At 36.2% G+C, this 16,839-nt stretch overlaps 1 protein-coding gene across 1 annotated transcript in view; it reads right to left on the reverse strand.

Moving 5' to 3' along the window:
• Positions 1 to 2,755: 2,755 nt before the first annotated feature.
• Positions 2,756 to 16,839, reverse strand: part of LOC107739248 (calcium permeable stress-gated cation channel 1-like) — a 47,565-nt gene continuing 33,481 nt past the window's right edge. Inside the window, exons 10-19 of the mRNA XM_016551282.1 lie at positions 15,789 to 15,942; positions 15,537 to 15,643; positions 13,174 to 13,260; positions 12,360 to 12,425; positions 12,100 to 12,262; positions 10,563 to 10,668; positions 9,703 to 9,870; positions 7,225 to 7,340; positions 6,256 to 6,330; positions 2,756 to 6,032 (exon numbers count right to left, since the gene is read on the reverse strand). Of these exons, the coding sequence (XP_016406768.1) occupies positions 5,808 to 6,032; positions 6,256 to 6,330; positions 7,225 to 7,340; positions 9,703 to 9,870; positions 10,563 to 10,668; positions 12,100 to 12,262; positions 12,360 to 12,425; positions 13,174 to 13,260; positions 15,537 to 15,643; positions 15,789 to 15,942 (1,267 nt within the window). The 3' untranslated portion in view covers positions 2,756 to 5,807. The remainder of the gene's footprint in view (positions 6,033 to 6,255; positions 6,331 to 7,224; positions 7,341 to 9,702; positions 9,871 to 10,562; positions 10,669 to 12,099; positions 12,263 to 12,359; positions 12,426 to 13,173; positions 13,261 to 15,536; positions 15,644 to 15,788; positions 15,943 to 16,839) is intronic.

Genomic DNA, 16,839 nt, shown 5'->3' on the forward strand with positions numbered 1-16,839 from the left:
ACTCATTGCAGTTACTGTATGTAAGTTAGCGAGTCATTTCTGTCTTCTATCTATCTATCTATCTATCTATCTATCTGTCCGTCTGTTTTCTATCTATCTATCTATCTATCTATCTGTCTGTCTGTCTGTCTGTCTGTCTGTCCGTCCGTCCGTCCGTCCGTCCGTCCGTCCGTCCGTCCATCCATCCATCTATCTATCGTCTGTCTGTCTATCTGTCTACCTGTCTGTCCATCTGTCTTCTATCTATCTATCTATCTATCTATCTATCTATCTACCTGTCTGTCCGTCTGTTTTCTATCTATCTATCTGTCCGTCCGTCCGTCCGTCCGTCCGTCCATCCATCCATCCATCCATCTATCTATCGTCTGTCTGTCTATCTGTCTACCTGTCTGTCTTCTATCTATCTATCTATCTATCTGTCTGTCCGTCCGTCCGTTTATCTATCTGTCCATCTACCTGTCTGTCCGTCTTCTATCTATCTATCTATCTACCTGTCTGTCCGGCTGTTTTCTGTCTATCTATCTATCTATCTATCTATCTACCTGTCTGTCCGTCTGTTTTCTATCTATCTATCTATCTATCTGTCCGTCCGTCCATCCGTCCATCCGTCCATCCATCCATCCATCTATCGTCTGTCTGTCTGTCTATCTGTCTACCTGTCTGTCCGTCTGTCTTCTATCTATCTATCTATCTATCTATCTATCCGTCCGTCCGTCCGTCTGTCTGTCTATCTATCTATCTATCTACCTGTCTGTCCGGCTGTTTTCTATCTATCTATCTATCTATCTACCTGTCTGTCCATCTGTCTTCTATCTATCTGTCTGTCTGTCTGTCTGTCCGTCTGTCTTCTATCTATCTATCTATCTATCTGACTGTCCGTCCGTCCGTCCGTCCGTCCGTCCATCTATCTATCTCTAACCATTTGGTAAGCCATTTTTATCTGAATGTGTGCATGGACACATGGTTGGGTCAGTGTCCTTGCATAAGCACATCTCAGCACATGCATACAGACCAGCAGTGGCACTAACAAACAGCCCAGTATAGAATCATAGAATGCTTCTGTCTCCCGGTTGTTACTTCTGGAAAAATGTTTAGAGATTTAGATGTATCCACATTTTGGCCTTCTGTCAGATATTCCTGCCAGTTCTGCAAAAGAAAGGAAAATAATAGCTGAGACAAAAACCGCTGAATACCCTAAATAAACCAAAGACTGCTTGTGGATGGACATTCACAGCGATTCAAAGGGCAAATCAATTAAATATCTAAATATCTTTCATTTTTATGGGTTTATTTCGTATTTCCAAAAGCATCTGATGGTGGGACACATGTAATTCCATTTATTAGCACTACTCAACCTATGGAACTTTCCATATAGAAATGGAAACTTCCATAACTGAGATCCTGGAACATACTGCAACTTAATTCCTTTCTAGTAACCTACTGTTGTGGTCTTTATAACAAGTCTAAGGAACAGATATTTACAGGGGAAGAAATCATGAATTTTAAGAGGCTGCGTAGAAGCTCAGTGAAGCAGAACATCAGTCCACATTTTATTTGGCTCCATTATGATTGAGTGTGCATGTCCTACTTTTTGGAAGCATTTCTCATGTGCGGCTTCAGTTGTTGTGCTGCAGCGGTGTCTCATAACACACACACACACATACACGCATAACACATGATAATGACATCTAGTGTGCAGGAAAAACATAATTGGCAGTTTTCAAGCGTTGACCAGTCAAGTGACCACTGGCTGTCTTCTGGTATGGCAGGAGATTTAATTAAGGGGCGACGTTTCATTTTCTGAGACTGAGTCTGAAGAACACTTCCAGGAAAAATATTTTTGAGACTTTTTTTGGACGGACGGACGGACGGACGGACAGACAGACAGACAGATAGAAGACAGACAGACAGACAGACAGATAGATAGATAGAGATGTTTTTTTTTCTGAATACATTTTTATGTGCTTGCCCATGATAATGTTGCTATAAAGATCACCAGGGGTTTCCTTAGTGGATCCTGAGGTCTTCTGAATGCCCAGTCCCCATGTTTCTATATCAGGATTGGTCCCTCCTTTAATGTAGGTTTTATCATTATTTCAATCTTTCTACTTCAAAATTTCAAGTTTAATTCAGTGTGTTACTTGTAAGTAACTTAAAGTTCACCCCAAAATGAAAATTCTGTCATTAATTACTCACCCTCATGTTGTTCCAAGCCCGTAAGAACTTCATTCATCTTCAGAACACAAATTAAAATATTTTCTATGAAATCCGAGAGCTTTGAAAGCAGAGGAATGCACACACAATGCGTCGTAGTACTCTCGTGAACACGTGTAAAAGACTGACATGGAAGAGAAGAAATTTTTGAATAAAGTCGGACTATTTTAATAATGTCCTTACTACCTTTCTGGGCATTAAACGTGGTAGTGGCATTGCTGTCTATGCAGGGGCAGAAACCTCTCGGATTTCATCAAAAATATCTTAATTTGTGATCCGAAGATGAACAAAGGTCTTACGTGTTTGGAACAACACAAGTGAGTAATCAATGACAGAATTTCCATTTTGGGTGAACTATCCCTTTTACTAGAAGTTACTGAGTAAAAATAGTTTCAACACCAAATGTTTCTCAGTGTAGCACAAACAGTGCAGGACTAGTTAGGCTAGGAATTTGTTAAAATACACATAGAATGATGAAATAAAGACACTACTTGACAGCATAAAGTTTTTGTAAATTTAGTTTTATATCCTTACGAGCGGTGCTGCTGCAATGTAACAATGTGCAGCAATGTACTGTCATAAGCGCCCCATCACAAGACATGGCACCTCAAGCCACATTCCGTAAACCAACACTGAATATCGAAAACACATTTGTATACACCAACAGCTTGCGAATGCAAACAGAACAAAAGTAAATATCAAAAAGTATCTCACAAGAGCAGTTTATCAGGTAGGTATTGAAGACATTGACGTAAGAGTGTTTGCATGTTTGTGTATCTCATAGATACTGTGAAACCAATGATAATTAGTGTGAATTCGATGCGATTGGAATGCAACTGTTTACTGTTGAACAGTATGGCCAGAAACATACTTTTCCACAAGTATGCAGACGCAAATATTTGGTCAATGCATTTGCCTTGTTGAATATTTTTTTGCGTGCTAGCAATTAACTTGCTCAAACTGCTGCTTCGCCATGACAGTAGTTGACCTGAAAGAGTATAAAACTGACTGTAGAAGACAACATGCAATGCAACAGTCTGACACATTTCAGAAATCAAAATCAACAACTTAGCTCGAATCATTTATGTACTTGCACAGAGTATGTTTCGAGGCGAAGTCAAGTTTAAAACTTGTTAGGAATCTCTCACCTGATTGATTCATTGGTGGAATGCGCTTTAGAATTTAGCTTCTTTGTCTTATCTTGCTCTGTAGTCCATGCAGCATATTGCAGGTCATGCTGGATTGTCAGACATAACATTTTTTTTTCTGTTTACTTCTTAAGATCTGTTTCTTCAAGGCACAGCAAGAGAGCACGGTACAAATCACAACTCATTTACATTCAGTTTGGCAAGAAAACCCGAGTCCACCCACCCCTTCCCTTCCAGTCCTAGAACCACTAGCAGCAAAGACCAAGAATACAAAATTTACTAAGAAAATTAAAGTGTTACAGAAGCCCGAGCAACACTTGACGGATCTAAAGACAGCTGCAGGCTGGTTTGAGCATGTGACAGAGTTAAACAACATGCAGTTGGAGACTCTGGAATTGAAGACTTGTGTGTAGGATCAGCCAATGTGCCATTTTCAGTTTGTGTCATAACACTTCCTGTAAATCATTTTACGAACATATTTAATGGATTTCATGATTCCTAAAGGAATGTTCTGATTTTAATACAAGCTCCATCAGCAACTTCAACTCATCACTTAATTTGTAAAAACAAACAAAAATTGTATTCATAGTAATAAACATACAATAAAAGTCTATGGGCTTAGTGAACTGGACCAGAATAGATGCTAAAATACATGGTTCAATTCTAGAACCACAAAATGTAAATATATGTTATCATGAAAAACCGCTTACCTTGTCTGATCAAATTTAGATCTTAATTTTTCGTCTTTTGGATGATGTAAACCTAAAATGACTTACAGTTCAAATAACACACTTTTATATTAATACACAGGGCTCTAGACGGTGACTAAAATGCGCAACAACAATGTAAAAACAAGCTGTGAAAGACTTCACGCTCAAATGTGGTTCTGTCCGACAATCCTTAGAACAAGGAACAAAGAGCGGGATGTCCGATTCGTAACAAAATGACTCTTGCGAATCGGTTCGTTAAGTCAAAAAGATTCACGTAACAGCCTCGAGTTCGCTCATGAATTACTATTTGAATCAGTCAGGAAATTGTTCTGAACCGCTACCAAGTTGATTCCCTCTACCAACTGATTCCCTCACTGAACCGCGAGTAATTTTTACAAAGCGGAGTAATGTTAATGGCACAAATAACATACAACTGAAACAAATTTGACTAAATACAACTATTAAAACAAATCATAGTTTATATAACTCATAGTTTATAATAACTGGTATTAAATGCTGAAGTAGGAAGGTATGAACTCAATGACAAAAGTGATTCTGAACATATAGGAATTACTTAATTTGTTGTCCAAAAAAGACCATGTTTAATTTTAGAAGTCAGTGGTTATTTATTTGCCTGGAGCATTAATATAAATGGTTTTTCGAGCTTTAATCCTTCTGTAATGCTCCATAGACCATATTGTAAGTGTGTTACTGTAGAAACTGAGCGAGTTAAATTTATGCCAACAAAGCGTAAGTCTTTTTGATTATTCCTTTAACATCTCTGTTTGTTTTCTTTTTTCCTACAAACTGATTGTTTTTGCAGATATTTTTTTTTCCAGTTCATTAAGTGAAGTCTGCTAAATTAGACTGTATATTAGTCCGTGAAAAGCTCACTTTCGAATGTCCTCACATCTCTCCCACAGACCAAACAACTGATTGAATTTCACAGGAAAGGAAAAAAAACAAATTATGGAATGAGTGCCTCATTGACTTTGAAGTCTACTGTAGTGCCAATTGACTGCAGTATGCACAACACAACTGCTATTGTCACTGTAAAACAAATAATAACTGAGAGTGACTGACTCTGGTGCACACTGCAATAAAGGTTGAGGGTGTTAATAACAGTAATAATAATCTAATAATAGTAAACACATGAAAACAATGCGCTCTCAGCATAATGTTGTACCATTGCTAAAATACAAGTACTGAATAAAAATAACAATAATAAGCACAAACTGCAACAACAGCAAAAGGATTAATAATAAGCGAATAAGATTTGGATGTCTCAACTCTTTGGAGCTATACAATGTGACTATGCATAAAAAAAGTAAATTGAAACATCTGTTGAAATACAATGTTCCAAGCCTCAGTCAACCAACCCACCAGACACCCATTAACGTCATTAGAGAGAAAAGAAAAATACAGAAGAAAGTAGAAAGTGTAGTCCAAGCAAGAGAAGTGGCTGGTCTCGTTCTTTGACAGATCTTTGCTTTTATCCACTTCAGATACTTCCTTGAAAGCTCATCAAAGTCCTCAGAACTAAAACCACCATGTCAGTGAATTCCCAACAAGCTTTTTGAAGCAGATTGCTTGGATGTCCGCAATTTGTTGCCTTTTACTTGTAAATGGAGGTTGTAGAGGAAACATTTTGCAGCATAGTGCCTCTTTATCAGCCACTAGCTAAGATGAGGCATGGGGCTTGAGCGTTAGGGAGTGGGAACCGGGGGCAGGTTGGTCACTGGAAACCCACAGGACTGTCCATAAGAGGGCTCGGGCAGCTGGGATTTGGCTCATCCTTGAGTTCAGTCTCCAAAGTTTCCTCCAGATCCTTCTCCTCCACCCCTTCGGCGTCATGCACTGAACTCTGGTTGTTCCCCATGGTGCCGTAGCTCTGGTGGGCCGGAGAGGGCATGGGAGTCAGGCCCAGCTCTGGCTCCAGCAAGACAGAGGCTATAAAAAGCTGAGGAGGGAAAGAACGAGAGGTGAGTAGGTGGACAGCAAGAGTGTCATTATCTTAAGAGCTTCTTTTTTTGTTTATGCAACATGCTACATGTGAAGTGCCTTTGACACTGTGAGTGGAAACCTTAGAGGAGATGAGAGGAGAGAGACAAATTAATTTCATAAAGAGGACTTGAAATGAGAGTGTGATGAATGAAATGATCTGTGACAGGATGAGCAGGTACATTAGCTGTGGCTGTGGTGGAAACGGTGCTTCTTTCCGCATCAGTGAAGCCTCCTTCTGTCGTCTGATCGGACATCTGCAACAAAACAAAACAGCAATCAGTTTTAACTGCCTGAAGATATTATTTTCCTAAATAAATCATCTTTGAGAGCTTATTTTCAAAGCCCATCTAAAATAATTTCATTTCAGTGTTTTCAAGGCTGCACTGTTGACAAATGCATCTAGTTGTTAAGGTAACAATCATAAACTTTCCTGTTTTTAAAACATAACTTTGTTAATGCATGTACACATTTGGGGGTATTCATGGATGAAATAGATAAGCCAACTGCAAATAACAGTGACACTGCATTCAAGGTATATATCTTTATCATTTTTAGCTCATGTGCTCCCTGGGAATCAGAATCATGATCCTGGGTGCTAATAGGTGATATAAATCGTTCAGCAATGAAGCAAGTGATATCTTTATGAATGGGTCATTGAATCATTCACCCAACCGATTCATTTAAAAAGCACAGATTTATTTAGTAACACAACACCACTTTGTGCTGATTGGAAATGCACAATGTTTATGCTGTGGCAATTTTCATGAAATAAAGCAAAAACAGACAATATCCTCAATATTGTGTCTAAAATTTGTTTAACTGTTGTATAGAATCAATATAACATAGCTTTTAAAAACCCTCTGCTTGTGTGATATTGCTTAACCATATCATATAATATAAATGTAAAATGCCCCCATGTCCTTGTTAATTTCTGAAAATGAAAATGTGTTAAACTGTCATAACAATAATGTCACAATGCAACAAATCATAAATGCAATTTTGCTTAATGTAAAAATAGAATTACTTTTTTTCTGATGGTTTTGGTGTGAAATATAAGCTAGATATTCACTCATTAACTCATTAACTATTTTTTCCACCATATGCACCCTGTTTCTACAAGTCATCAAGATCAAGGTTTAATCACTGACCTGATAGCTTGTTGATCTGTCAGGTCGTAGTTTTTTCAGACAGAAGCCAAAGCAGGAGAAGGCAATACAGCACAAGAGAGTTATGAAAGTGAACAGACTGATGGGCTGCACTGGACCTGCACAAGAGATAAACCACAAGGTTTTGCTTTTATATGGGACAGAGCAGGAGACCTGATCTTGTGGTCTTGGTCTTAAGATCTCTCAAGACCACATAAACATGGCCTTGGTCTGGGTCTGGGTCTCATTACTAGTCTCTTGGTTTGGGTCTGGTTCTGGAAATGTTTTTTTGTTATATGTACTTAGACAAGACCTCTGTCTTGACTGCAAATTCCAAAAAAAAAAAAAAAACGTAAATTACCTCAGGCAAAGGTCAGCAAAGTATCTTCACCATTACAGAGACTTTGCAACGATTTTCATGACTCTAATTAGCTACTGTCAAAGTGGCTTAGCATTTAGAATTTATGCTGTAATAATTTACGCATTTTCTCCTTTCTAGTTCATTGTAAATGGACAGTCTGAATCTGAGCATTGGTGCTTAGATATTGGTCTGGATCTAGGCCTGGAGTGGTCTAGTCTTGTTCCAAGCTGGGGTCTTAAAGGAGACATATTATGCCCCTTTTTACAATATATAATACAAGTCTCTGGTGTCCCCAGAATGTGTCTGTGAAGTTTCAGCTCCAAATACTCCATAGATCATTTATTATATCATTTTGAAAATTGCAAATGAGCTGCTGCTCCCCGCCCTCTTTTCCAGAATAGAGCTGCGCCATTACAGCTCGGACCTGCTAAAAACATCTGTTTTGGTTCTGATGATCATGTTTATCGTGCTGAAATCATGCGTTTTAAACCATATTAGTTTAAACTTCTGATATACGGTTTTCTGAGCGCACACATCCGAAGCACATGGACAGAAAGAGGCCACCACACAGCATGTGAGTACTAGACTTAAGTTCTCATTCACATACAAGTTTACGTTAAAAACACACTCGAGTTACAAACACAGTCGGTTATGTCTGTGAAGGTAAACTGCTGGGAAAATCGCGGGTTTATTTTAGATCTGTGTGGCAGCAGCAATATACATTAAATAAATCAATAAATCCACTGCTCTCTTGTCTCCTCTGAGGCTGGGACTCCAAATAGTGTTCTGTGCTCGTCTGTGCAGCCAAAGACAGAACAGTTAGCATGTTTTGCTCAAACTTTCTCAATGGCATTAGAACTTGTACACCATTGTTGCTTGCGAAAACACAATGACGGCGCTGCGGGTGTATTACATTTACAGATTAAGGGGCGGTAATATTATAATGAGATCCCTTTGCCATGTCACCAAGGGACCGAAATCAGACGCGCTTGTTTTCTCAAACGCTTGCAGAAAAAGGCTTAGCAAAACAAAGTTACTGGGTTAATCTTTTTCACGTTTCCTTGGTTGGTAGATGCACCGTGGACCTGATTATAGCACTTAAAACCTGGAAAAGTCAGATTTTCATGATATGTCACCTTTAAGGGGTCTGGTCTGGGTCTTGGAGTGACTGTCTTCTTGACTCCAAGTGAACATGTATTCTACAGTAAAATGTGAACACATTCTAATGTCGGCATTAGAGCATTTGGTTTTCATCCATAGGTTATGCAGTCATTCTAGAAATGTTTTTAATTGGCAGTTTTTTTTTCTAATCTGAGAGGAAAGCCTTGGATTTATTTGGCACATTTTCAGAAAAAAAGGTACAAAAGATGACACTGGGGCCATACCTTTTCAAAAGGTACCCTTTAGATACAAAGGTGTATCTTTTGAAAAGGTACCACCCAAGTGCAGCATTGATTTTTTATGTGGTTTGGTTATATTTTTAACAAAGAAAAACATTTAATGCAAGTACAACTTCAGTACGTACTTTCAGAAATTTAGAGAAAATAACAGATTCAACTACAGTATCTGAAAATATGCACATGGTCCAGCCAGACATACTCAAGACCAAACTGAAACCCGTAGGACAGAATGGAAAGATAGCTAGGTAGTGTATTTAATGCCATTTCTTGTGCCTGACAGTCACTGTGAACAGCTGTTATATGGAAAAGAGCAGTGTGAATATTCTTCAGACATTCTTCTTTAGTGTACCACAGAAAAAAAATAACAACAGTGTTTAGAATGACATGAATGTGAATAAATAATTATTCTTTTCTTGGGGGCATTAGACAATCACTATCAATATCAGTTCAATTATACACTGGCATTTAAATATATATTTAAAATAAATTAATACATTTATTCAGCAAGAATGCATTTAAATGATCAAGTGTGACAGTCATGGCTTTTATAATTTTATAGAAAAGAACAGCATTGCAATTTTAATAAAAACTCTTTAAAAAAAAAAAAAAAACTAAATATTGAAAAATGCATATATATAATATATATACAGTATATTTTTAGGAAAATCTGAAGAGGCACATGCCCCATAAATTTGATTAGGCATGACATTGTGAACCTACCCAGTCTGAGCACAGAGAAGAACAGCAGCCAGAACATGCAGAGAATGGGCGCCACCACCACTTGACTGATGGCGGCCGAATGGATCCGCTGGCTGAGCTTTGTGGGTAAATAGGCATAGTAGATATTATAGCGATCTACCATATGCTTCAGTACAAGGTACAGCAACCCTGCGAAATGAACAGAGCTGGAGTTATCAAATAATCTTTGATCTTTCTAAATGACACTGTCATTTTTAAAAGTGCTTTTCCGATGGCTCAGTAGCAATGCTTTGCAGGTAAAGTCATATTGTATGAAGTGTTCCTGACCTTGTATGCTACTGCACAGGTAAAATATTTATATATTTACATAGACCACACGTGAGTGCAAGTTGCCAAATGAATTCAGAACTAAGTGAAAAATCATGATGATGGATGTCAGTCTATAGTAAATAAACAGTCATGGTGTGTATTGGTGACAGAACAGGCGTGGAGTGGGCGTCTGGATCTCGGCTAGACAGGTCGGAGCGTCTGGAAGACTACAGCGGGTTCGCACATAGCGGCCATGTCACACCGTGATACTGAGATGCTGTTGGAGATACGGCTCAGACGCCCACACACTGACTGAGGACGGGAACAAGGTATTAGAACAGGCACGGAGGTAGAAATCAAGACTGACGGAAAGAAAAAAGAGCTGTGGGTAAAAAGGAACAGAGAAAATGAGAGGAAAAGAAAAACACGACACAAATGGTGCAGTGGAGACGACAGACAAATGGATTTGAGTGCAAATTGGGAGGAAAGAGGAAATTAGGGAGCGGAAAAGAAGTACTAAAAGAAAAGTCTGTTTGTTGTAAAATAAAAACTCTAAAATTACGCAGACTCACCAAAAGGTACAATGATGGGGCAGGTGATGCTGTAGGTCATACTGACTGAAAATATGCACATGGTCCAGGCATATTCAAGACCAAACTGAAACTCGTAGGCCTGACTCTGAGGATGAGAATGGAGAAACAGGTTGTTAGTGTATTTACTCCTATTTCTGGTGCTATGAACAGTCGTTGGATGGAAAAGGGCTGTGTGAAGGTTCTTCAAATATTCTTCTTTAGTTTAATAGTGTTTGCATTTGGAACGACATGAACGTGAATAAGAATGTTAATAAAGAACTATTAATACAGAATAAAGGTTTTTTTTGGGGGGGGGTTCTAGACAATTACTATATATTAGTGCTGTCAAATGATTAATCGCGATTAATCACATCCAAAATAAAAGTTTTTGTTTACATAATATATGTGTGTGAACAGTGTATATGCATTATGTGTATATAAATACACACACATGCATGTATATATTTAAGAAAAATATGTTAAGTTTATACATTTAAAATATTTATATAAAATATCAATTAGATGAATATAAATATATGCATGGAAATTCATAGACATATTTTCAAAATATATACTGTATGTGTGTGTATTTATATATACATAATAAATATACACAGTATACACACATATATTATCTAAACAAAAACTTTTATTTTGGATGCGATTAATCGCGATTAATTGTTTGACAGCACTACTATATATACATTATTACTTTACTTATAAGTATAATTTCACATATACATACTAGAGATGTTCACATTTTATTTATATTTTTTAAAGACTAATACTTTTATTCAGCAAGGTTGCATCTAATTGATCAAAAGTGACAGTCAAGATCTTTACATTGTTACACAACAAATTCTTTTTCAAATAAATGCTATTGTTTTTAACTTTATATTTATCAAACAATATTAAGCAGCAAAACTGCTTTCAGTAAATATACACAGTATACACACATATATTATCTAAACAAAAACTTTTATTTTGGATGCGATTAATCGCGATTAATTGTTTGACAGCACTACTATATATACATTATTACTTTACTTATAAGTATAATTTTACATATACATACTAGAGATGTTCACATTTTATTTATATTTTTTAAAGACATTAATACTTTTATTCAGCAAGGTTGCATCTAATTGATCAAAAGTGACAGTCAAGATCTTTACATTGTTACACAACAAATTCTTTTTCAAATAAATGCTATTGTTTTTAACTTTATATTTATCAAACAATATTAAGCAGCAAAACTGCTTTCAGCCTTTATAATATGAAATATTTCTTTAGAAGTAAATTATCATATTACAATTTTTTTGAAGGTTCATGTGTCACTGAAGACTACAGTAATGATGCTGAAAATTCAGTTTTGCTATCACAGATATAAATAACAATTTAAATATATTAAATATACAACAATTATTTTAAATTGTAGGAATTGACTGTTTTTACTATATTTGATAAGATAATAATGATAAACGAAGCCTTCAGCTAGGGAGACTTCACACACTATTCACTGTACGGACTCACTCACTCTTTTAACATGTATGCGTTCAGCTTTAGATTTGGCAAAGCAAAGGCGTAGAGAGTACACCAGAAGAGCAGGAATACGCAGAAGCTCCATAGCCGTTCCGATCAGACTGGACGTGATCACGTAGTTCACAAAAAAAGCTCCATTATCAGGCAAAAACACACATCTGAGGAGATAAAACCAAGTGGATGTAGGTCTCAACAAATTGTGAATCTTGCCGTTCTAATTCAATTAACCAGCAGGTGTAGATTTAGGCAACTTACTGAAACTTAACATCTGTTTCATCCAGGAAGTGGATGTCAAAGAGCCACCTGAAGAACAAATCCAGGCTGGGGAGCAGACAAGAAAATAATACATGTACATTATATATACAGTGGCTACCAAAAGTATTTGGACACTTAAACTGTATTAATGCCAATATATCAGCCATTTGTTCAGTTCCTTTTTACTAACTGGCTTTAAGGTGATTTATAGGGGTGTATGAAGTCATTTCCCCTCCAGTCGACACATTACCTAGCAGAGTAACCACCAGTTCATCACATTAACTATGAATATTATTTTTTGTTTAGAAAACATAGACTAATGTTTTTTGCCAGCCAAGTGTTTGGATACTCTCTGATAGCCTTTATCTATTGTTTTATGTTGTGTGAGTTAAAACATATGCTTGCTATACATTTTAAAATGAAGTTCATAAAAATGAATCTTCTACTATAAACATGTTTTCAGTTTTTGAGTTAAAATTAATTTAGATATTTTTATGGGGATCAATTTTAAACATGTTTAGGTGGTGTAACTGTCTGGGGATTGTAAAAAAAAAAAAGAAAATAGCCCCATTAAAAGATTGAAATTCTTTACAAAAAAAATAAAAATGTTGGCATAATTGGGACATCATTGTTTATCATTGACCCACATACATATATAGTACTGTATATAAAGGAAAAATGTTATCCTGAGACAAAATTACACGTTTCACAAAACAGTATATTACCAAAAAGGTATATTTTTGCTTGAAGTGCTTTTATTGACATGCTATTATATAGCCTATAATTACTGTATTTCAGATTATAGGATGTTTACCTGGATAGACCCAGTGATGGTAGAATGATTACCATGAAGACAAGCAGTAAAAAGCATTTATGCATGGTGACCTGATTCTCACCGGACCTGAAAGAGACACACATAATAAGAAAATTCAACAGATTTCACCTCAACAAATAGAATAAATATATTAAATAATAATAAATAAACACATTTTCAGATGTTTACATGATGTATTATTAATTTCTCTTCTATTTTCACACCAGTTCTTCTATTAGACAGACATAAAACACAATTCTTGCCTCAAGTGACATATTTCATGGTTAAAAAAATGTAAACGTATGAAGTAAATATTAAAATTAGATTTCATGTTGACTTGTGTATATTAATCATCAGTGATTCCAGTGGAAATACAACAGATACTCAAGTGCTGCAGGTTCTGCAGTTGCACAATACAGAGGGTTTGATCCACATGAACTATAATGTGACTCTGTGAAAGACGCCGCCAGTGTGCATATGATTATTCCCTTGTTGTGATCACTATGACAACAAGCCTGGAGAGGCATGCGGAGAGAGCAGGAGAGAGGAAACGTGTTGTGCATAGGTGGGTGGGAGACTGGGTTGGGGTTCTGCAGTTATGCAATATGTTTGTGCGCTGATATGAACATGTTTATGCAATAGATTTAAGCTGCATTGCAAATACAACTACCAATAGCACAAACTTATACTGCTCATTGGGACACTATCACTTTGATAAAAATCATGTATGTGTTGTATGACTTATTGTTTGACTTATTTTGATAAATGTCTTGGTGTTGTTGTTTATTTTTATATATATTTTTTTTACTATGATTTTTTTCCATGCAATGCAAGTCAATGCAAACCAAAGCATGCTTGGAATGACTTGAGGATGAGTAAATGATGACAGAAGTTTCATTTTTTAATAAACAATCCCATTTATGTGTGTGTTGATAAATGTGTATGTGTGAGGAATGTCTTCCTACATATATAAGGAAGGGGAAAAAGAACTTAGGCTGAAGCTGCTTCATGAATTTACTACACTGAACAAAATTATAAAAGCAATTTGTTTTTGCCCCCATTTTTCATGAGCTGAACTCAAAGATCTAAGACTTTTTCTATGTACACAAAAGGCCTATTTCTCTCAAATATTGTTCACAAATCTGTTTAAATCTGTGTTAGTGAGCACTTCTCCTTTGCCGAGATAATCCATCCACCTCACAGGTGTGGCATATCAAGATGCTGATTAGACAGCATTATTATTGCACAGGTGTGCCTTAGGCTCACATTTTAGAGTGGCCTTTTATTGTGGCCAGCCTAATGCACACCTGTGCAATAATCATGCTGTCTAATCAGCATCTTGATATGCCACACCTGTGAGGTGGATGGATTATCTCGGCAAATGAGAAGTGCTCACTAACACAGATTTAGACAGATTTGTGAACAATATTTGAGAGAAATAGGCCTTTTGTGTACATAGAAAAAGTCTTAGATCTTTGAGTTCAGCTCATGAAAAATGGGGGCAAAAATAAAAGTGTTGCGTTTATAATTTTGTTCAATGTATTTATGTGTGTACAATATTCATAGTTGTGAATCAAGCAACACCTTCCCCTCAATTCTCATTACCACAATGCAAGAAAATCACATTCTCGCTATTTTAATATAAATAATAACATATTTGTTAACTTTAAAAGTTTTTATGCAGTATGGTAGTATTTGTACTGCCTTTAATGTATGCCAATTTAAATGTTAAAACTATATTAAAGAGAAAATATGAAATATTAATAAATGAGTATTTAAAATAAATTATTTTGAAATTTCTAAAAATACTAAAAAATAAATAAATCCTGAAAAAGTATAACAAAAATAATAAGCATTAAAAAATATTAAGCAGCGCAAGTGTTTGCAGATAATAAAATAACAAGAAATGTTTCTTCAGCACCAAATCAACATATGAGTTATGAAGGATCATGTGACACTGAAGACTGGAGTAATGATGCTTAAAAATGCAGCTCTGCCATCACAGGAATACATTACATTTTAAAATATATTAATAATAATATTTTAAAATATGTCAATTTTTTATAATGGTAGTGTTTATAATGGTAGCCAAGTTTTGTAATGGTAGTGTATAATCCAGATGCATTATGATAATCAAAATCATGTTGTTTTAACATACAACTGGGATCATATTAGAAACTGATTGCAATAAGTTTGCATTAAATTAGTAAAAAAAAAAATTAATAACACAATAATTATTTTTTATAATTATATTTACAGTACAACTCATTCACTTTAATGTATAATTGAGCTCCCTGTAGTTCTCTCACATTTATACACAGACTAGAAAAGTTTAAAGTCAGACGGAGGAAACAGCATCATACCTGGTCCAGTGGTACCCAAAAAAAGATGAATAGTACACAATGAAGGGCAGGAGAATGGAAAAGGCCCACAGGAGCAGGGTGGGGAAGAACTGGGTAATTACTGGGTTCTAGACATTAGAAGACAGTAAAAGATCAAATTCAAAACATTCGACTTCCCAAAACAACACAAAAAAGCACTTTCAGTTTTATTTCGCATTCTAATGTGGCGTAATACAGCCGGACAGTTATAAAACGGCTTTGATGGTCACTGACCCTTAAGCTTTCAACCGGCCGAGTGACGTTGAACTTGTCCATAGTGTTTACGATGATAGCAGGGGTTGTGAGAAAGAAGAGCAAGAGGAAGAGCAGAATGTTGAGCAGGACGCAGCGGAGCCACCAGCGAGAACCGCACACTGACAGATTTTCCCTGGACGAACACAGGCACCAATCAACACGACAAGGTCTTAACTGCAGTTACAGGACAGACAGTGTGCACTCTCCAAGAGTAAGTGGGATGTTCAGCTACTATTACATAAACGGGAAGGTTTTTGCTGGAAAACCCAGGCTAAGCTAGTCAGCTGGTCTCCAAAACTGACCAAACTGGTGTTCAGCTGGTTTAGCCTGTCGGCCATCTGGTCTTCCAGCTCAAAACTGCCCCAAACCCTTCGAAAACCAGCAAAGTGTCAGAAATCCATCTGAGACAAGCTTAGGCCAGTTAAAGCTTTTTTTTTTTTTTTAATTGGTGACTACGGAAAAGTTTCTACTCTTGGCCTTGTAAAGCCTGACATATGAAATAAGAAAAAAAAAAAATATTTTGAAATGGAATCAAAAAATGTATTTTGTTGAGTATAATATTTTATACATCAGGCTTTTATATCTCATATTGTATGATACAGGAAAATATGAAACTCATAGAGGGAAATAAATGCCTACATTTTATTCAGAAGACCAAATGGAGCAAAAATATGATGCAGTTGAGTGATATTTATATGGTTATAAAACAATATGACATTCTGATAGCTTGTAATGTAAATCAATAATGAGATTTTTTAAAAGTCATTCTTACGTTTACTTAAAAAAATTATTAAAAGTTTCACAGTAAAATCTGTACCACGACCTAAACTACTAAAAGACCTTTAACTTATAAAAGCATTGTTTTAGTTATTTATATATATATACAGTGGGGAAAAAAAGTATTTAGTCAGCCACCAATTGTGCAAGTTCTCCCACTTAAAAAGATGAGAGAGGCCTGTAATTTTCATCATAGGTATACCTCAACTATGAGAGACCAAACGAGAAAAAAAATCCAGCCAGTCACATTGTA

This window comes from Sinocyclocheilus rhinocerous, unplaced genomic scaffold, assembly GCF_001515625.1.
Source record: "Sinocyclocheilus rhinocerous isolate Xijiao unplaced genomic scaffold, SAMN03320098_v1.1 scaffold495, whole genome shotgun sequence".
In the NCBI taxonomy this organism is placed as follows: domain Eukaryota; kingdom Metazoa; phylum Chordata; class Actinopteri; order Cypriniformes; family Cyprinidae; genus Sinocyclocheilus; species Sinocyclocheilus rhinocerous.